The sequence below is a fragment of the Myotis brandtii genome, unplaced genomic scaffold (assembly GCF_000412655.1).
Source record: "Myotis brandtii unplaced genomic scaffold, ASM41265v1 scaffold32, whole genome shotgun sequence".
In the NCBI taxonomy this organism is placed as follows: Eukaryota; Metazoa; Chordata; class Mammalia; order Chiroptera; family Vespertilionidae; genus Myotis; species Myotis brandtii.
Genome location: NW_005362269.1, coordinates 2030839 through 2052455, shown reverse-complemented (window position 1 = coordinate 2052455; position 21617 = coordinate 2030839). Strand labels below are relative to the sequence as shown.

At 48.4% G+C, this 21617-nt stretch overlaps 1 protein-coding gene across 1 annotated transcript in view; it reads right to left on the bottom strand.

The window, feature by feature from the left end:
* LOC102242364 (platelet-derived growth factor receptor-like protein) overlaps window positions 1–11287 on the bottom strand; it is a 13206-nt gene extending 1919 nt beyond the window's left edge. The window contains exons 1-5 of the mRNA XM_014543118.1: window positions 11210–11287; window positions 5316–5655; window positions 4321–4472; window positions 2595–2888; window positions 1949–2088 (exon numbers count right to left, since the gene is read on the bottom strand). Coding sequence (XP_014398604.1) covers window positions 1949–2088; window positions 2595–2888; window positions 4321–4472; window positions 5316–5655; window positions 11210–11267 — 984 coding nt within the window. The 5' untranslated portion in view covers window positions 11268–11287. The remainder of the gene's footprint in view (window positions 1–1948; window positions 2089–2594; window positions 2889–4320; window positions 4473–5315; window positions 5656–11209) is intronic.
* Window positions 11288–21617: the final 10330 nt, after the last annotated feature.

Here is a 21617-nt window from a genome sequence, read left to right as displayed (position 1 = left end):
TGGAAGCTCATAAAAGCCGTTCTCCACCACCCACCACATCCCTCACTTCAATGGTCATGTCATGTAACGGAGGCGAGCTGGTCACAGAGGGGAATCCCAGTGGGTTTGCAGCATTTTCCTCAACCTTAATGATGCTACTCCACCACTAGCCCAGAGGTGCTAATGGTGCAGGTAAGAGAACACAAAAACTGGTGCTATACCACCATCTACAGGGAAACAAAAGAAAGTACCTACCTATTAACGTGCTGAGGTGAGAGCAGAACAGTATCTGAACAAGCGTTCACTGCCTCAGATGTGCAGACAGAGAAGCAATCCATCAAATCCCATGAACAACCAAGGTAACATGCACAGAAAGAAAATGAAGAGTCTCCAAATTCAAAGTCATGGAAGACTGTGACTTAAATGACGGAGAATTCAAGATTGTAGTGACAAGGAAACTCAATGGTATCCAAGAAAACTCAGAAAGGCAGTTGTATGAGCTCAGGAATAAAATTAATAAAAAGGAGTACTTTACCAAACAGATTGAAACTACAAAAAAGAACCAAGCAAATTCTGGAGTTGAATAACTCAATAAATGAGATGAGGAATGTATTAGAGAGCATTGGAAATAGAGCAGATCAGATGGAAGAGAGAATTAGTAAGCTTGAAGATAGAATCTAGGAATAACCCAGGAGGAAGAAGAGAGGGTTTTTGTTTTTTTAAAATGAAAGCACCCTACAAGAACTGATCACATTAGGAAGAGCAACCTAAGAATAATACATGTAATAGAAGAAAGAGAAGCCTGTTCAATAAAATAATTGATGAGAACTTCCCAACCTATGGAAAGAACTAGAATTTAAAATTGAGGGAGCTAATTGAACATATAATTATACCAACACAAAAAGATCTTCTCTAAGACACCCTGTATTTAAGTTGTCAAAAATTAGTGACAAAAGAATTCTCAAGGCAGCCAGGGAAACTATAATAATAAAAGCGTAATATCTAATTAGACCGGACGTCCTTCTGGGTGAAGCCAGGGCTGTGAGGGAAGCCCGGGTCCCAGGTGCCAGAGGGAAGCCGGTGCCAGCAGCCGGGGGAAGGAAAGCCTACTCTTGCACGAATTTTGTGCATCAGGCCTCTAGTAAGACTATAACCTACAATGGAAACCCCATTTGATTATCATCCAATTTTATCAAGAGAAGCATTACAAGACAGGAGGGAATGGAAGGAAATATTGAAAATAGTGAAAGATGGGAACCATCAGCCAAGGATTCTATCCTTTAGATATGAAGGAGAAATTAAAGCTTTCCCAGGCAAAGAAATGTTAAAAGGAGCCCCTCTATCAGAAACAAGAACATGAAAGTATACAAAACAGACAGAAGCAAGACACTGCTCAATTCCCATTTTTAAGTGATATGGGCTGGTTGGGCCTCAGCTTGAATGTCACCTCAGAGAAGACATCCTGACTGCTCTATCTTAAATACACCTGGTCACCTTCCCATTTCATCCTTGATGTAGCTCCTACTCTTCTCCAGATGATGACGTTTGTTCACTGCCCCTTCCCGTTTAAACTGTGAGCTCGCAGAGAGCAGAAGCCCTCTCTTATTGGCTCAGCATCATAGTCACAGTACCCAGTACAGTGTCTGGCTTGTGGTGGGTGCTCAATAATTATTGTTGGATAAATTAACGAAGGAGCACATTATACATTTTTATACATTAACCTGAGAAGTAGCTCTATTTGATAGATGAGGACACACAGGCCCAGAAAAGGGAAGTGATTTGCCCAAGGTCACTCAAAGAAGTAGTGTCAGAGTTGGGACTAGGATCCCTGTTCATCAGGTTCCTAGTCAAGCAGGGGTTCCACTCTACTGTGATCACTCCTGGCCCTCATCCAAATCCTTCACTCCCACACTCCTGCCCCAACACACCACCACCACCACATACACACATATTTTCATCCTCTGCTTACCTTCTGCCCCGGATATTCCCAACGGAAGTCCACAGCAATCTCTGGCTCACTCAGAACCGTGCAGGTCACACTGAAGTTCTCTCCCAGTAGGACCGATGTTGTTGAAGCTTGGATGGTGGGTTTTGGGGACGATGATGGGTCTGCCATGGAGAAGATGGGAGAAATGGGGACAAACATGTTGAATTGATTGTTTCAATGATTGAATGGATGGGTGAAATGGTTAAATTGATAGAGGATGAATGGTTGAGGTGGTTGAGTTGATAGAGGATGTGTGAATGGTTGTAATGAATTGATAGAGGATGAGTAGGAGATGGAACAGTTAATCTGATGGACGATGGGTGAATGGAATGGTTGATTGAAGGGAGGATGGGTGAATGGAATAATGTGACTTGATTAAGAATAAGTCGGTGGACAGAAAGGCTGAACGGATGCAGGCTAGCTCAATAGCTGATTGCCTGGCTATTTCTGGACAAGATGGTTGAATACACGGAGTGTTGTGAAAAGGTGGTTGGTGGTTTAGAGCTAATCCACAGATTCCAAACCTGAGGTTCCCAAAGGAGGCATCCCTCCCATATCCTCCCCTGCTACGCCCTGCCCTGCCCTGCCCTGCCCTGCCCTGCCCACCCAGAGACCTAGGCTCACGCACAGTTGATGTAGATCAGCATGTACTTGGTAGAGATTTGTCTCATGCCTCGTAGGCTGGCCAAGCAGAAGAGGGAGCCAGCCAAGGAAGCTCGGGGCCGGTGGATGGTGAAGCCCTTCTTCACATCAAAGGAGATGTCCGTCCCATCCACTGGGACCTCCTCTGGGGGGAACTCTCGATGCAGCGTCACCTGGGCCAGGGGGTTGGTCACCTGGCAGGGAAGCAGGACTGGTTGATGACTGCGTAACTGTATCACCTCATAATAATTCTCTGTGGGGACAAAGAGTTCTTCTGGGTCTGGGAAGGAAGGAGGGAGAGAGAAGAATGAGCTTAGGACCGATGTGTTGTTTCCTGATGCTCTACCATCACTCATGAGCATAAGTCCCTTGAGAGGATTTGAAATCCCACTTTCCCTGCCCTTCTCTATTCTCCATGTTCTTTCCTCACTGGTAAGGGGTTCTGGACTGGGAGCTGAAGACCAGCCTGCTGGTTCAAGCTTTTGTCATTAGCTGGCTGTGCATCTTAAATCCCTCTCTGGTCTTTAGTGTCTTCATTTGTACAATGTGGGGTTCAGATGGCTTGGTCTCTAAGGGTCCTTCTATGTGGAAAGTATTACAGGAAGTATTGAACTTGCAGTTAAGTTTCTGGTTGGATTCCCAGTCCTGCCACCCTCTCACTGTGGGATCTTAAGCAAATCACTTTCTTCCTCTGAGCCTTGGTTCTTCTTACATGTCAAGTAGGAGCGATTATGGCCTACTTTGCAGAGCTGATAAGAAGCAAATGGGATACTGGATATGAGGCACCGGGCCTGTGAGAGGCACACATTCATCAAACTCTTTCAAGGTACCTTTAGCAACATAGCCTCAGGCCAGATTCTTGGGTGCACAATGGTGCAATGAGTAGGAATTACCTGGGGACCAGCTTTCTAGAGCAGTGCTGTCCAATAGAACTTTCCGTCAGGATGGAAATGTTCTGTATCCGTGCTGTCCTATGTCACCACTAGCCACGGACATTTCAAATGTAGCTCGTGCAACTGAGGAGCTGAACTTTAAACTTTATTTCATGTTCATTAATTTAGATTTAAATAGCCACATCGATTTAGTGGGATCTGTATTGGATGAAACCGCTCTAGGGTGAGGCAAATGCAATGGTTAACTTTGGCTGGACATCAGAATCACCTGAAGTGATTTTAAAATAAACAAGTCCTGGGCACCACCCCCAGACCAAGTAAATCAGCACCTTGCTGGGGGCAGGGGAGAGAATCAGGTGGTTTAAAGTTCCACAGGTGACCCTAGTGGGCAACCAGACTTGGGGAGCACTGACTGCTGGTTCCCAAATCTTCCCAATGTTGGCATTCCAGAGCACCAGACTTCATCCAGCCTTAATGGGCATGGCGCCCAGAAACCTGTGTTTTTTAAGGTGTTTCCGGGTGACACCGAGTCAGGGTCAAGGACCTCTGGGTTGGGTAATCATTACTGCTACGGTTGGATTTGAGTAAGGGAAACTCAGCGGATTCTAGGGGCGTCATCTGTTTCCTTGGTGGGACAAAGTAGGGCTCCTCAGTTCCCCATGGAATTAGCCATGGAGCCCCAGATCGTCACAGGTAGGATCTTGGAGACCACTCGCGTATTCCCTCACTGTACAGGTGGGACGAAGGGGAAAGACTTAGACAGTTATGTTTGGAGGGTTTTCTGGGACCGCGGTGCTTGGAGACCCTACTCCAGGGCACCTGTGAAGAAGATGAAGGTCTTCCCCTGGCGGTCCTCGCCCTCCGTGCAGGCGGCATCCTGGCAGTCTCGAGCCCAGCAGCTGTACTCCCCGGTGTCCGCGCCCGTGGAGTTCACCAGCTGTAACCGGCTGTGCTGGCTGAAGTGCTTGATTCTGAAAGACCGTCGGTGGGGGCAGGAGAGGGGGTGGCTTGGGACACTTAGTGGCAGCATTGGGTTGGTTGACAGTCCTCCTCCCCAACTTTCATCGCTCAACCAGCCAGCTCCCCTTCCCCAATGGAGCTGGCCCGGTTTGTATTGGCCCCACCCACCGTTTCTGATTGGCTCGCCTATCCCACACGCAACTTCTCATTGGATCATCTATTCCCCGCTGACCATGCCCACACAGGGCAAGCGGGATCCCCCAAACACCTCTGCGCTCCTTGGCTTTCCTCTGGCCCTTGGTTCAGGGCAGCAATTGCCCTCTACGCGCCTCCACCTGCTAAAGGAGGCAGAGTCCCCGGAGATCTCATGTTAAGAAACTAAACTGAGAAACAGCAGGCAAACCTTCTGAACCCAGTTCTATATCCCAGCCTCCGCCTGGTTTTCTTCCGGACTGGAGTGGGCAGTGCTGGTGGGGCCAACTTTGTCTCTCTTTCTGGCTTCCCGAGGCGGTGCCCCTGACAGAAGGGTGGCCGCCAGCTGGACTGTCGGCCTCTTTTGCTTTGCCTCTGCCACCTTCCTCCCTACGGGCCCTATTTGCTGCCCCCAGAACTGACTTCCCAGAATTGTGGGAAGCCACGTGTCCATTCTGTGAAGCCACTCTACCTCTGATGGGTCTTGCGAGCCCATCTTACTGTTTCCTTTAGGTGCCTGCAGTTGTACAGAATGGGATGCCCAGTGTGGGTCCATCTTAATCACTATGAAAACGGTGTAAGTGCTTATAAGCCGCTGCCCAGCTTCCTCCGAGCCACCCTGGACCCATTCAGGCTGTGGCAGGAGTTCCTCCTCCCCATACCTGAGGCGGCCCTCACCCTCCTCTTCCAGGTACACAGGCACCCTCCAGCGGACCACCTTTCCCCGGCAGCGCAGCTCCAGGGGCTCCCCAGCCCGCAGGCTCAGAGAGTCCCCCACCTTCTGGAAGTGGCCCCTCCCCAACACCTGGGTCAGGATGGAGGGGGCCGGGGCGCTGGGAGCTGCAGCCTCCACAGGAGTCTTCTTCTGCAGGGGCTGCTGTCTCCGCTCTGACTTGGGTTTTCTCCTGCCGGAGGCTCCTGAGGGCTTCACCCCCCCAGGGCTGGTTGCTTTGCCGTCCTTGTTCTGAGCCTTTGGAGCTCTGCCAGGCTCCTGGATTTCAGCTGCAGGAAGACAGGGTGGGTCTGGGGTCACCGGCCTTCACCATTCGCCTCCAGTTCTGTCCTTTCCTCACCCCAAGAGTTGACTGATCTCAGAGTTCTATTAGGACCTTGTACACAAGTCATTGTCCCTCTTTAGGGGAAAAATATAAAATACAGACAAACCAAAAAAAATATTAAATTTGCCCCCAAACTCACCATCCAGAGATAAGCACCATGAATATTTGAAGCACGTTTCCCCAAGGCTATTTAAATGCAAATATTTTAAACAACTAACTTGTTAAAGATAAAATGGAATAATATAATACATATCTTTAATCTGAATTCTCACTTAGTGATATGTTTTGATTACTATTCCATGGCAAACACAGGTACACCAACATTTTTAAAAAAATTTTTTTATTGATTTTGAGAGTGAGAAAGAGAAACATCCATGTGAGAGCAACATCTATCGGCTGCCTCCTGCACACCCCCTCCCAGAGATCAAGCCTGAAACTTGGGCATGTGCCTAACTGGGAATTGAACCAGCAACCTTCAGTGTATGAGATGGCACCCAAATCATTGAGCCACACCAGCCAGGGCTGTACACCAACATTTTTAATGACTTGTATATGATTTCATGGTAGGGATTTCATGATTTATTTTTTCATTGTTGGGTATTTGGGTTTTTACATTCTTATCCAAAATAAGCAATTCTGCAGTAATCATCTTATACATACACCTTTACTCAGATTGCTTCTTGAGAATGAATTTTTTAGAAGTGAAACTGCTGGTGGGCTATGCAAGGGAACTTAACACATTTTCTTTTCCAACTTGCCACCAATATTTGAACGCCTTCTTAAGCATGCTCCAAAAGAGGTCGCTTAATCTGCACTTGGATCTGTCTAGTGATGGGGAGCTCAGTATTTAATAATACCAATAGCTGGAGAGGGATAGAGAGTTAGAAACATCGATGAGAGAGAAACATCGATCAGCTGCTTCCTGCACACCCCCTACTGGGGATGTGCCTGCAACCAAGGTACATGCCCTTGACCAGAATCGAACCTGGGACCCTTCAGTCCACAGGCCAACGCTCTATCCACTGAGCCAAACCAGTTAGGGCTATCTACATTTTCTTATTTCATTCTCTTAATGACTGCAAAGTACATATTATTCTCTGCGACACACTGGTGTCCTACAGTTTAAATCAATTCGGACACTATCTACACAGAGAGGACCCCGCAGGTTAAGGACTCAGTCCCACAAGCCTGGCCCTCCCCTCCCACTTAAGAGCTCAGTCTCAAGTCCCAGGTTGTCACCTGTGCTTCTGACTGACAGGCTATAAATAGGGGGTCCCACACTCCTCTCCTGGGGTCCGATTTGCTAGAATGACTCATAGGACTCAGGCAAACATGTTTTCCAGTTGATTATAAAAAGAAATGAAAAAGGATACATATAACCACCCGGATTGGAGAGACGCACAGGGCCAGCTATGTGGGAGGAGCGCAGGGCTTCCGTGGTCTCTTCAGGTGCACACGCTCCCAGCCCCTCCACCTACTCAGGAGCCCAGAAGTTCTCCCACCCATCATCCTCTTGGGATATTTCTGGAGGCTTCCCCACACAGGTGCCATCCATCATTAACTCAATCTCCACCCCTCTCCGCTTCCCACAGGATGGGGGTGGGGCTGACCGTTCCAAGCTTCTTTGGTCTTTCTGGTGGCCTGCCCCATCCTGAAACTATCCAGCAGCCCTCCAAGAGTCACCTCATTAGGACAAAAGATCCTCCTAACACACAGGAAATTCCAGGAGAATCAGGAACTCTGAGTCAGGAATCGAGGCGGGTCAAAGACCAAGTATTAGAACAAAAGACGCTCCTGTGCTCTTATCACTGAGAAAACTGCAGGGGTTTTGGGAGCTCTGTGCCCGGCACTGGGGGCAAAGACCAAAATATAATTTTTCTATCGTTTCACAAGGTAAAAGGTCTCCCTGGTGTCCCTAATGGGGACATCTATCCTGGGGGCCATGCCCAACCTTAGAAGGAAAGGGTGTTTCAATAATTTTAAGAAGTTCTGGTAGTTTGGGGGAGCTTTATTCTGAGTCCCTTACCTGGGAAGAGCGCTTAACAACAGTTCACAGAGAATTCCTCCCCCACCCTCTACACACACACACACACACACACACACACACACACACATCCTGGTTTAATCTTAGCCATAGGCCCCAAAGGCCACACAGGGAGCATTTCTTACTCCTTTTTACAGGCTGAGAAACAAAGCCTCAGAGAGAACAGCTGGGCTCAACATAAGAACGAGGTGACCGAGAACACTGAAGTCTGGCATCTAAACGCGAAGATTCTCGGAGGCGGTACCTAGGCCACTCCGGAGAAGGGATGGTGAGCCTGGACCGGCTGATGGAACACGGACTTCAGAGCCAGTGGTCTGGGCTCTCCATCTTGGTTCTGCTACAAACTAGCTGTGTGGCCTTGGCCAAGTCACTTGATTTCCCTGAGCCACACTTTCTTCATTTAGAAAATGAGAACAAGAACGCCTGTCTTGCAGGACTAGGCTGTACCTCGTTCATGGCGCTTCACTCTATTGTGCTTCCCAGATGTTGCGTTTTCTTTACAACCTCACCAGCAAAAAGATTATCACTCACTGTATTGCTATACTCACTTTTTTTATGGTGGTTGGGAATGGAATGTGCCATAACTCCAAGGTATGCCTATATTATATATATTAAACCAGAATATATCTAGCCGAGGGCTGGGTTTGGGTGGCTCCCAGAGCTCTGGCTGTCCTGGCAGACCCAACAGGGCCCACCACAAGCCCTGATGACAGGGGGCTGCAAGCACATCCCAGGACTGAGGGCTGTGGGACCACGCTGGGAGCCGTCACACGATGTCTACAGCTTTACACACACACACACACACACATCCTGGTTTAATCTTAGCCATAGGCCCCAAAGGCCACACAGGGAGCATTTCTTACTCCTTTTTACAGGCTGAGAAACAAAGCCTCAGAGAGAACAGCTGGGCTCAACATAAGAACGAGGTGACCGAGAACACTGAAGTCTGGCATCTAAACGCGAAGATTCTCGGAGGCGGTACCTAGGCCACTCCGGAGAAGGGATGGTGAGCCTGGACCGGCTGATGGAACACGGACTTCAGAGCCAGTGGTCTGGGCTCTCCATCTTGGTTCTGCTACAAACTAGCTGTGTGGCCTTGGCCAAGTCACTTGATTTCCCTGAGCCACACTTTCTTCATTTAGAAAATGAGAACAAGAACGCCTGTCTTGCAGGACTAGGCTGTACCTCGTTCATGGCGCTTCACTCTATTGTGCTTCCCAGATGTTGCGTTTTCTTTACAACCTCACCAGCAAGAAGATTACCACTCACTGTATTGCTGTACTCGCTTTATTTATGGTGGTCTGTGCAATAACTCCAAGGTATGCCTGTATTACATATATTAAACCAGAATATATCTAGCTGAAGGCTGGGTTTGGGTGGCTCCCAGAGCTGGAGCTGTCCTGGCAGACCCAACAGGGCCCACCACAAGCCCTGATGACAGGGGGCTGCAAGCACATCCCAGGACTGAGGGCTGTGGGACCACGTTGGGAGGGGCCCTCTGGGAGCCGTCACACGATGTCTACAGCTTTGGAGCATCTGGGCTTGCCAAGGCAACAGGTCACTTAGGCAAACTGCAGGAAGACGTCAAGTTTTATTTCAGCATCTGATGATGATGATAATAGTCATAACTAATTGTTGGGCCCCTAGGCACTGTGCTGAGTGCTCTCTGTGCGTTATCTTATCTAACACCCACAAAGCCTGCAGAAGAGGAAACGAGGGTCCCATGGTTTGCCCAGGGATTCTATCTGATGCTACCACGTTGTATTATTCATCTTCCTGTGTCTAGGTCTCCTTTTTTGCATTTATAAAACAAAGAGGTTGGACTAAACCAGAGGTTTTCAAGTTTAAGAGCAAACCAATCAATAGATAGAGTCTAGATAGCAGAATCCTCTCTTGGAATATTGAAAGGCCAATGATAGCCCTAGCTGGTTTGGCTCAGTGCATAGAGCGTCGGCCTGCGGATTCAATTCCAGTCAAGAGCACATGACCGGTTGTGGGCTCGATCCCCATTAGGGAGCGTGCAGGAGACAGCCGATCAATGATTCTCTCTCATCATTGATGTTTCTATCTCTCTCTCCCTCTCCCTTCCTCTCTAAAATCAATATATATATTGAAGAAAAGAAAGGCCAACGATAAAGCATAATAATAGGGTTGTTCTGGTAGAAGGGGGTGGAGTTTGGAAACCCACCCATCCAGCTTTTCAACCAGTTTCCCCGCTCTCTCTCCCACCCCAAGGCAGGCAGTGGGACAACAGAATGACTTCCTTAGAGTATAGCTTTATAAAACCTCGTCTACTAGTAGATGACTTTCAAGGAGCCTTGTCAGTGCCCTTGTTCTAAATGTCTGAGATCACCTCACCTCCAGAACCCGCCCCCCCCAACTCCTCCTCCTTCAAATAACCCTCCAATATCGACCACCAACCCTTCGCTAACCTGCTCCTTGGTTACCAGGAGGATGCCTGCCCCTTCCCTTCCATCGGAAGCTCCCTACATAACATCTGATAGCACCACGTGGGGAGATTGCCAGTGGCCAGACAGCATCTGGAAGAGGAGGTCTGGGATGACAGCATCTCTCCAAATCCTGTGCCAAACCCAGCTCTTCTCTTGCAGAGGTTATTCCAGTCCCAACTCCTCCGGGGACGCTGGGAGTGGTGAGATGGAGGAAGAGTCTCCCTGGGGCCTCCGCCTCCCCTGAGGATCTGTCTTCTATTAGGTTCTGGGCTAGAATCTTTCAGGCTGTGCCCCTGATGGAGCCCTCCAACTGCTGCTGTTTGTGAGCAAAATATATAGACTCTTAGAGTCGAAGAACCTAGAAACAATCACTCCGACTTTTAGAATTATATTATCTTGGATTGGCCAGCTTTGATCAGGGGTCTTTAAAGTTAAAATAACATTGCTACCACTTGTTGAGTATTTACACGCGAGGCTCCAGGCCAAACGTTTATATACATTATGTCATTTAATCCTCAAAACCGCTCTATAATTTTAAGATTACTGTTATCCCCACTTTACTCCTGAATAAACTGAGTCTTAGAGACTGTCTTATGAAATCTTGCCAGTGAGCGAGCGGAGGAGCCAGGATTTGTCCTGTCAGATTTCAGAGCTCCACACGCTAGAACCACCCATGAACCTAAGTCAGTACTAGACTTAAACGGATAGCCCCTGACTTTCAGATCAGAGAGGCCTGTTGGCTCCGGAAGGTCCCACAGCCCATCCTTGTCATGGCTCAGATGAAGAAGCTGAGGTCCCAGGCATGGCAGGACCCAGCCAAGGTAGCACAGACAGTGAGTGGAGGAGCTGAGCCTAGAGCTCAGCCTCCTGACACCAGGGTTCCAGCCTCACTCCCCTGCCCCATGCTGGAACGGGCACTCCCGGGAACAGAAGAGGCAGGAGGGGTCTCAGGACATCCTGGGGGAGTCAAAGTTATTGGCGGAGAAGGAAGGAGAGGTCCATACCTGAAAAGACACAGATGAACAGGCAACAGGACAAGAAGCAGAGGGTCCTGAGGTCCATGGTGAGCGACCTGGAGCGGATGTGGCCGTAGGAGCTGCAGGGAACACACTGTTGGGGCTGGTGTGGTGTGAGCAGGGGAAGTAGTAGCAAGGGACCCCTGGGAATGGGAGGGGAAGGGACCTGATTTCAAAGGCAAATCGAAGTCTCGAGTCCTGGCTTCTCCAGGACTCCAAACAAAATTCCTTCCTCTGGGCTCCCCCTTGCCAAGGTGAATGGAGCTATTCAGAGCCCTGCTCAGGAAAAAACAGTCCTGCCGCCAGGAGATGAGGGTCCCCAAGGCCAGACAGGCAGAGCTGGGAGGCAGCTGGGGGGGCCATGAAGGTCACGGGAGGGCCATGGAGGAAGAGGACAGGAAGATTTGAGGACAAAATAGGTGAGAATGGATTGAAGGGAGGTGGAGCTTGAACTGGACTTAAAGCAGGGCTTGGCGACTGCCCCTGGGCCGCATCTGTTGGCCGCTGGCTTTTGCATAGCCTGTGAGCTAAGAATGGTTTTAATATTTTTAAATGGTTAAAAAAAATTGGTGACACATGAAAATTATAGGAAATTCAAATCTCAGTGTCCAAAAATAAAGTTGTATTGGAACATGGCCACACTCACGCTCACGCGTACTGTCTGGCTGCTTTTGCCCCACGACAGCAGAATGGAGCATTAGTGGCAGTGACATGTGGCCCACAGAGCCCAAATCTTTACTGCCTGTGCCTCTGCCACAGAGGTTTGTTAACCTTGCTCTAAAGACTGGTATTTCTAAAAAATAACTTTACTTAAGTAAATAATCTATACTAATAAAAGGCTAACATGCTAATTGGACCGGACGTCTTCCAGATGTCCTTCCTGACAAAGCCACGGCGTCTGCCAGGGCCGAGGGCCGGCAACTCAGGAGAGGCCACAGCCCGGGCCAGTCCAGCGCCTTGGCTCCTTCCGCAGAGGCAGCTGGAGAGGGGGCTGCTCGGTCTCAATCCCAGTGTTGCCCCTTTCGGAGAGGCAGTCACAGAGGCAGCGGCGTGGCCTGGTCGCCACACCTCCTCAGAGGCTGGACAGGGTGCGATATGCTGTGCCTCAACCTCCCACAGCCCCTCCCCTAGCCGGCCTGGCCCCAGATCACCCACCACCCACCAGTGGTCAGGGGCAGGGCCAGCGCTAAGTAGCAAGGGCCCAGGGCAGGCAGCAGCAGCAGGGTGATGGGGTGGCGCCTTCCCCTGATCTACCCGGTCGCCTCCCGCAGAGGGAGGCCAGACTGCTGCTTAGGCCCGCTCCCAGCATGAAGGTCAGAAACAGGGATGTAAGTCTGAGCCCCGGATGGAAGTATAGGTCCAGGGAGGGAGGTCTTGGCACTGGAGGGCAGTCCGGGGCAGAGAGGAGGTCTGGGTCAGAGGCTGGACCTCTGGGTCAGGGAATGGTGATCCAGACTACTGTGGATAAAGCACTGGATACCGGGTTAGAGGACTGGCCCCGGGATGGCCTTCTGTGCCCTGGCCTGAAGGTTTGAGACCCGGATGTACGCCATAGCCCTGGGAAGGTGGTTAGGGCCCTGGAGGGAGGTCTGGTATCTGGAGGGAGGTCTGGCCTGTGGGCTGGATCTGGGTTATGGACTGGTGGTCTGGACTACGGATGAAGCTCTGACCCCCTGATACAAGAATGGATTCTGTGTTTGGGGCTCGGGACCCAGAATAGCCTTCAGGGCCCTCCAATGAAGGTCCAGGATGCTGATGTAGGTCGAATGCCCAGTGTAGGACTGGGTCCTGGGAGGGCAGTTGGGGCCCCTGAGGGAGGTCTGGGCCCTGGAGGGAGGTCTCCCTCATTGTCTAAACCTCTGTATCATGGTATGGTGATCTGGACTACTATGGATGTCTGGACCGAGATAAAGGACTAGATACTGTGTTCGAGGTGTGGGCCCCTGAATGGACTTCTGGGCCCCGGCCTGACAGACAGAGACCCGGATGTAGGACTAAGCCCCAGATGTAGGTCAGGGTCCTAGGAGGGCAGTTAGGGCCCCCGAAGGAAGTCTGGGCCCTGGGCCGAAAACTGGCTCACTGTCTAAACCTCTGTATCATGGTATGGTGGTCTGGACTACTGTGAATGTCTGCACCCAGACTAAGAACTAGATACTGGGTTCCAGGTCCCGACCCCGGGATGGACTTCAGGGCCCCACCCTGACAGTGAGAGACCCGGATGTAGGTCTGATGCCCTAATGTAGGTTTGAGTCATGGGAGAGAGGCCTGGGCACTGGAGGGCGGTCTGGGCTTCCATTGAAAGTCTGGGTCATGGACTAAACCTCTGGATCACAGAATGGTGGTCTGGACTACTGTGGATGTCTGGACCCAGATAAAGGACTAGATACTGGGTACCAGGTACGGGCTCCGGAATGGACTTCTGGCCCCAGCCTGACGGTCTGGGACCCGGATGTAGGACTGAGCCCCGGATGTAAGTCAGGGTCCTGGGAGGGCAGTTTGGGCCCCTGAGGGAGGTTTGGGCCCTACAGTGAGGCCTGTCTTACCGTCTATCAGCTGCCTTTTGCACACACACACACACACCCTTACTGGGGATGTGCTTGCAACCAAGGTACATGCCCTTGACCGGATTCGAACCTGGGATCCTTCAGTCTGCAGGCCAATGCTCTATCCACTGAGCCAAACCGGTTAGGGCTGGATGTAGTACTTTCAAGGGTACTGGGAGCTCAGCCTGTCACCACTTTGAACCCAAGTTCTTGCTGATTGTTCCCCAGGGAGAGGTTTCACAAGCAGAATGTCCAGATAATGGACATGAAGACCAGTTCAAGGCCCTGGAGGACGCCGTGTGGTGGCCTGGGTCTAGACCATGTGCTGTTGTAAGCTCTCCGGGCACCCTGTTCTTCTCCCTCCCACAGCACGTTCATGGTTTAAGTTTGTGATTATGTCATGAATGCCCATATCTGGCTCTCTAGGGTGTGAGCTCTGAGAAAGCTGGGACTAGGTCTGCTTTGTTCACCCTTTATCCCAGTCCCTTAGCACAGGCCTGGCACTTTGTGGGCACTAGCCAAGCATTTGCTGAATGAATGAACGAATTGGTATCCAGGCTTTTCTCTAATTCAGGAGCAAGAGCTCCCAAACAGGCAAATAATGGAGGTGTGGGGAGAGAGGGGGCGGAGCACAAACAGGCCAGGCAACATCATGGAATTGGAAAGGTCACAGGTCACTCCCTCCCAGGTGTCAGGTCCTCAGGTGGTGGGGGGTGGGGAGTGTCTGGAATAGTAGACTTTGGGAATAAACACTCAAGGAATCTTTGACTCATAGAATTCATGCATTCATTTATGTATCATTCATCAAATATTTATTGAGAGTCTACTTTACCAAGCAATGGAGACACAGGCATTAACCAAATCACACCAATCTCTGATTACCAAGAAGGACTGTGCTAGGATTCCAGCAGAGACAAGGGAAGGGGTGGGTAAAGAGCACTGGAGGAAGAATTAGGAAGGAATTTCTGAAGAAGTGCTATTTAAGGAGAGACCTACAAGAATAGTAAGAGCTAGTCAGGCAAGCTTCTGACGGGCTTAGAAGATTCCATTCCATGCAAATGAAATATTTCAACGGAATTTTGAGTGAGTCATGGGATCTTGGAATCCCAGAAAAAAGGATCTCAGAACTATAGAATCTTAATTTCACAGAATCTTGAGACAAGCACTTACCGACTCTTTAACAGTAAATGGAATCTTAGAATGTGAGAGACTCAGAGTTTCCTCATATAAGAATAAAGGGAATCTGAAGAGATCACGTGTTTCTATCCCTTCTCTCTACCATTGTACAGACAGAATAAAGCAAAATTGCAAGGCCATGTGTAGCCCAGCCAGCATTAGCTCTCACCTCTTATTATTAATAAAGCAGGGCTCTATCCATTTACTTAATAATAGTAGCAGTGCTTACATTTATTGTCTCATTACTACGTGTTAATGCTGCTAAGTGATTTTATATCATTATATCAGTGGATTCCAACAACAAACTTGAGAGGCAGATACTCTTATAATAGCCATGTATTATGACCAAGAAAATAGACTCTCAGAAAAAAACAAACAAACCAAAAAAAAAAAAAAAAAAAAAAAAAAAAAAAAAAAAGGTTAATAGTTATTCAGCTACAATGTGGTAGAACCAGACCCTGGGGCTGTTTTTTGGTTTTTTTTTTATTGCTTAAAGTATTGCAAAGGGTATTACATATGTGTCTTTTTTTTCCCCGCCCTTGACAATACCCTGGCCTCCCCTACCCCCCAGTGTCTCATGTCCATTGGTTATGCTTCAAAAAAAAAAAAAAAAAGGTTAATAGTTATTCAGCTAGAATGTGGTAGAACCAGACCCTGGGGCTGTTTTTGCTTATTCGCTTTTTAATTTAAAGACCATGCTCTAAAGCACTGAACTATGCAGTTGCTTTTCTAATTACAGCGGCTTACAGGCCTACCCTTTTCACAGTGACCCAGCCTTCCATAACTTTCCCTTCAGGGGTCAAAGGTAATCTCTTGGCTTGACTAGACTGTGGGGTGATGAGCTGCCTAGAAGGTCCGTCGTACACGCTCATGTCCAAGAAGCAAAGCATTCTGAAGGCCTACGCCTGCTGTTAAACCTAAAAGAAGTGCTTGTTTATCGGATCCAAGAGACAGCATGGACTCAGGAAACATGAGTTCCAGCCTGAGCCCAGGCACCAAATAGCTATGTTATGCAGGCTAAGTCACGGAGCCTCCCTGGTCCCAGTGAGCTCCCACCAGCCAGTGAGTCCATGCATTTTAGATGGGATTACAGTGCCTGCTCTGTCTACCTCCATTGTGAAGGAATCACCGATCCAAACATGCTTTGTGACCTAGGCAATAGAGGTAAGGTTCAATGGTTTTCCTTCTACCTGGTGAGTGAGGTTTCCTCTCAACAGAAAGCAAGTTAGCAATTTGTATCAGAAGCCTCAAAAGCTATTCATTACTCTTTTATCTGGAATTCAAGGTTTGGGAAACCATCTCAAAGACATGTTGAAAAATTAGAGTCAACCTAAATGTCCAACAATAGGCAATTCGATCAATTATACTATTACCACACAATGGAATTTGATAGTCCTTTTAAATGTTTTGAAGAAGAAGATTGAATCACATAAAAAGGTGTTCACAGCCCTGGCCAGGTGGTTCAGGTGGCTGGAGCATCGTCCCATAACCCAGAAGATTGTGGGTTCTTTGAGTCCTGGTCAGGGAAGATACCTAGGTTGGGGGGTTCAATCCCTGGTTGGGGCGTGTGGCTATTACTATTATTGTTCTTATTGTTCTATAATAAAAGAACGATGTGTTAATGCAGTGTTAATGTAGGCTATCTTTGGATTGTCGGATCGACTTTACATTTTTTATCTTGTGGCTCTCTATAATGGATAGCTATTATTGTTACAGTAATAAAACAATGGAAGTCATGAGAAAAGTGGTTCTGTGATTGTGAAGCCTGGCTCTCATTTGTGCACTGCTTCTCCATCTCTCCACCCTCTAAGCAACCTGCCTGCCCAAAGCTAAGCATCCTCATGTTGCTGAGACACCATCGCAGAAAATAATCAGCTCACGCCAAGAGGTTAGAAAGTCCTATGTTCTCTCCCATAGAGAAGTGAAATCCTCAACTCCTATAGAGGAATGCAGGCACGACGACAACAGGCCTTAAGGCAGTGGTTCTCAACCTTCTGGCCCTTTAAATACAGTTCCTCATGTTGTGACCCAACCATAAAATTATTTTCGTTGCTACTTCATAACTGTAATGTTGCTACTGTTATGAATCGTAATGTAAACATCTGATATGCAGGATGGTCTTAGGCGACCCCTGTGAAAGGGTCGTTCGACCACCAAAGGGGTCACGACCCACAGGTTGAGAACCGCTGCCTTAAGGGAGTTGTGGCAGAAGGGGGCTTCCTGGTGGTCACTCAAACAGGGTTCCTTCAAGGTTTGTCAACCCATTTCATCTCATGGCACACAGAAACCAATTACTGAAATTCTGGGGCACACCAAAAAAAATTTTTTTTGTTCTGATCTGACAAAAAAAAAAAAATAGGTATAATTTTGATTCATTCACACCAGACAGCTATTGTGTTGGCTGTTGTCATTTTCTTATTTGACAATCTAAGGGAAAAGAGGTCAGTGTCCCTGACTAAATAGTCAGGTATCTCATGTCTTTAAAAATCTTGCGGCACACGGGTTGAAAATCTGGAAATCCCTGCTCTAGAGAACTTAAAGGGAGACCCATCTCTAGAATGCCCAACACTGGGCACCCTCTCCCGAGGGAGGCCGACATAACTGGGACCTGCCAGCAGGTGGCAGTATCGGACCATTTCCAGCTTCCCCCGAGGGCAGCGGGGAGATCCTGACCTCCTAAATCAGAGAAACTAAAGCCCAGAGAAGGGAGGTGAGGAAGTAGGCAACCCCAGTCCATTGTTCCGGGCCACATTGCACGATCTCTTTCACAAACACTTCTGGAAGCCTAGCTCCATGGAGGAAGGTGGTGTAGGAGAGGGCCAAAAAGTTGAAGTCATCCTAGTGTTTCTACCCCATGCTTGCCTTCTTCCACCAGCCTTCCTCCCAGTAACATATGCTTATTTGCTATTGCATGGCCCCTGGATGTTTCAATTGTTTGTTTGTTTCTTTCTTTCTTTTTTGTGGTTAAAAAAATACAGTGTTTGCTCTGGACAGGTTGCTGAGTTGGTGGAAATGTCGTCCTGTACACCAAAAAGATTTCGGGTTCAATTCCCAGCCAGGGCACATACCTGTCAGGATGTATTCAGGAGGCAGCCAATCGCTCTCTCTCTCTCTCTCTCTCTCTCTCTCTCTCTTTCCTCCCTCCCTCTCTCTCTCTCCTTTTATCTCTCCCTTTGGGTGAGGATTTAAAAAGATACAGCGTTGGGTCTCAAACCTTTCTCTGTATTTCATATTGTTTTCTTAGGTGTGGTTCCCAGAAATGAGATGATCAACTCAAAGAGACTGAGCAGTGCATTCTCCTTTTTCTGCAGCTCAGGAACAAGACTGGCCTCTGAAGTCAAGGCGACCTGGCTTCCAGTTCCGCCTCAGGCACGCGGGCTATCTTTGGGCAAAGGTCACCATTTCTCGGAACTTCACTGTAAATTAAGAATTTGGACACTGCCCCATTTCTTTGCTGGCCGTTTCAGCAAAACTCCTAGGATAAGTAGTGGGCACTTTTATCCTAAGCCCATTCCTATCTGGCCCTTACCCCCAATACTCCACCACGTTTGCTCTTCAGAGCACGAGAAACGTTGACCTTTACGTTGCTAAATCCGTGATGGATTCTTGAGTTCTGTCCTGCTGGACCTCAGAGCAGCATTTGGCACACTGACCACTCCCTCCTGCCTGAAGCACTTTCTCCTCATTGTTTCTAAGACACCGCGCTCCCCTGGGTTTCCTTCCAGGGCACAGCAAGCTCTTCCCCAGTCACCTAATTGGACCCTTTTCTTCCCCCTGACTCAGTGTAGCATGTCCCTTGGTTCTCTCCTTCTTTGATGACCTCATCTCTTTCTCAGGCCTTGAGCAATATTTATATGCCTCTGACTTTCAGATTCATAGCTCCAGTCTGACCTCTTCGGAACTCCAGATTTGTCTATCCAACTGCCTCTGGGACGTCTCCTCTTGGATGCGAGATAGAAATCTTGAACAAACTGGTCCAAATTTGCACTCCTAATCTTTTTCCCACTTCCAACCCCAAAATTGCCCCGCCAGCATTTGCTCATCTCAGTTCATGGTAACGCCATCCTTCCAGTGGCTCAGGCCAACATCCCTGGAGTCCTTCTTGATTCCTCTCTTTTTTTCTCACCTCACATCCAATCCTTCAGGAAATCATGTTCACGCCACTTTCAAATATATCCTGTCTCTAACCACTTATCACCACCTCCGGCCAAGTGTAGGTGAACTCGCTGAAATGCGATAGGGCTCCAGCCGCAAAGGCCTCTGGGAAATGTTGGACTCTTAACTCTCTGTAGCCTCAGGCTTGGTTGACTGGCCGACTAACCCAAAAAACCAGAATGCCTCCCTCCCAAAGGTAAACATCATAGGCCTAGGAAGGGGGTTAATGAATGTATAGAGTGTGATCACTGCCTGATGCTACTGATAAGTTAGGAATGGGTTGTTCTTTCCGGTGGCCTCTGGGACTCTCCACCCTATGGTTTTATTATTAACACCTGATTAAAAAGAGACCCTGTCCTGGGAGGCTTGTGGATTATTCCCCAGCCGGCCACCACTGGAAGCAGCTGCCTTGCCCCTGTATGTAAGTTTCTCCTACTAAAGCTCTTATGAATTTGAATAAGGCTACGTGTCAGTTCTTCGGAATCGGTCCTGAATTTAGACTTTTGGTGTCTCCCCCCTGCCCCCCACCACCACCACACACACACACACACACACACTCAGCCACCAGCATCTGTTGCCCAGGTTACCGCAAAAACCTCCTAAGGCAGCGGTTCTCAACCTGTGGGTCACGACCCAACCATCGGAAAACACATATATAATTACATATTGTTTTTGTGATTAATCACTATGCTTTAATTATGTTCAATTTGTAACAATGAAAATACATCCTGCATATCAGATATTTACATTACGATTCATAACAGTAACAAAATTACAGTTATGAAGTAGCAACGAAAATAATTTTATGGTTGGGGGTCACAACATGAGGAACTGCATTAAAGGGTCGCGGCATGAGGAAGGTTGAGAACCACTGGGGATCTGCTTCTACTCTTTCCCCTCAGTGGTATTCAGTGCTCTTAGCACAGGGGTCTGATGACCCTTTGAGACATATGTCATCCCCAGAATGTATAAAGAACTCTTACAACTCAACAACAAAAAGACAAACAACCTAATTTAAAAAATGGGCAAAGACTTGAATAGACATTTCTTCCCGGACTCCATAACTGCGTGAGCCAATTTCTATAACAAATCTCCTCTTATATCCTTTTGGTTCTGTTTTTCCAGAAAACCCTGACTAACACAATTAAGTTCAAAGAAAGAAGCCAGACACAAGAGCCACATATACTTCGAATCTATTTATATGATATATTCAGAACAGGTAAATCCATAACATTTACCTGTTAATGGATTAGAAAGCAGAAAGCAGGTTGGTGGTTGCCAGGTTGAGGGGAGGAGAGAATGGGGTGACTGCTTAAAGGTTATGGGGTCTCCTTTTAGGCTAATGAAAACGTTTTTGGAACTAGATAGAGGTGGTGGTGGAACAATATGAATGTAGTATATGCCACCGAACTGTTCCCTGTAAAATGCTTAATTTATGTTATGTAGATTTTACAAAAAAAAAAAAGACAAAAATGTCATGTTCCTCATCTGCTCAACACTCTGCAACAGCTCCCCAAAAGCCTCAGAGTAAAGGGCAAGGTCTCACAGGGCTCACAAGCCTCCACCCTCACCCCCACAATTTGGTCTCTCCTAATCGTAAGGTAATTATTTTAATTTCTTCCTGGTCTCTTACTAGATTACACTCATCGTTCTGGTCACAACGTAGCATCACTCTCATGCGGAAGCCTAGGTTAGGCTGGGTCCACCAGCTGTGGGCCAGCACAGCCCTTTATGATTTCCAGATTACAACTGGCTGAACTTTATTATAACAATGACCTACGCATCTGCCTTCCATGAGAGCAGGGCCGGGCTCCACTTCCCATTGGCGGACTTCAGCCTCCCCGCTCAGGAACGGTGTTCAATGTTGTTGGGAAATGAAGCGATGAAAGGACTTTCCAACCAGGTCTCCTTGTGGGAGGCTTAGACGACTCTGAAATAGTAACAGATTGAGGACCATCCTTGTAAAAATGTTGGCTATCCTTATCTTTCAGATGAGCAAATTGATCATCAGAGTCTCGCCCAGGGAGTCTCTGCAGCTGAATGACATCTCAGAATTGCCATCTTTCCGTCTTTTCTCCAAAGCGGACTTTCGAAGGAGGCGGAGGATGGGAGGTCCTACTGACTTTCCCTGCAACATCGCCTCCTCCAGGAAGTCTTTACAAATCCCGGGGGAACGATCATACTCGGCTTTCTCTGTATTGCCGAAGAGTTTATGCTTTCGGAAACGTCTGTTGCTTTCCCCCCAGCCCTGGATCATAACTGTTGGTCTTTTTGTCTCCCTTTCCTCTGGACAATGCACTACCCAGAACCAAGCACGAAGTGGCAGCTCCCTGGAGTCACCTGGCTCAGGTTCCCCTCCCGACTCCACAACCTACTGGCTGTGTGACACTCGCCGAAGATCGGGGCTTCCCTGGGCCCTTCTCTCCTGGAAAGCAGGTAAGTCAGTCGCGTCAAGTCCTGGTGGGCCCTGGAGGACTGGAATCTAAGCCAAGGAAGGGGGGTGGGATGGGAGGCAGGGAGGC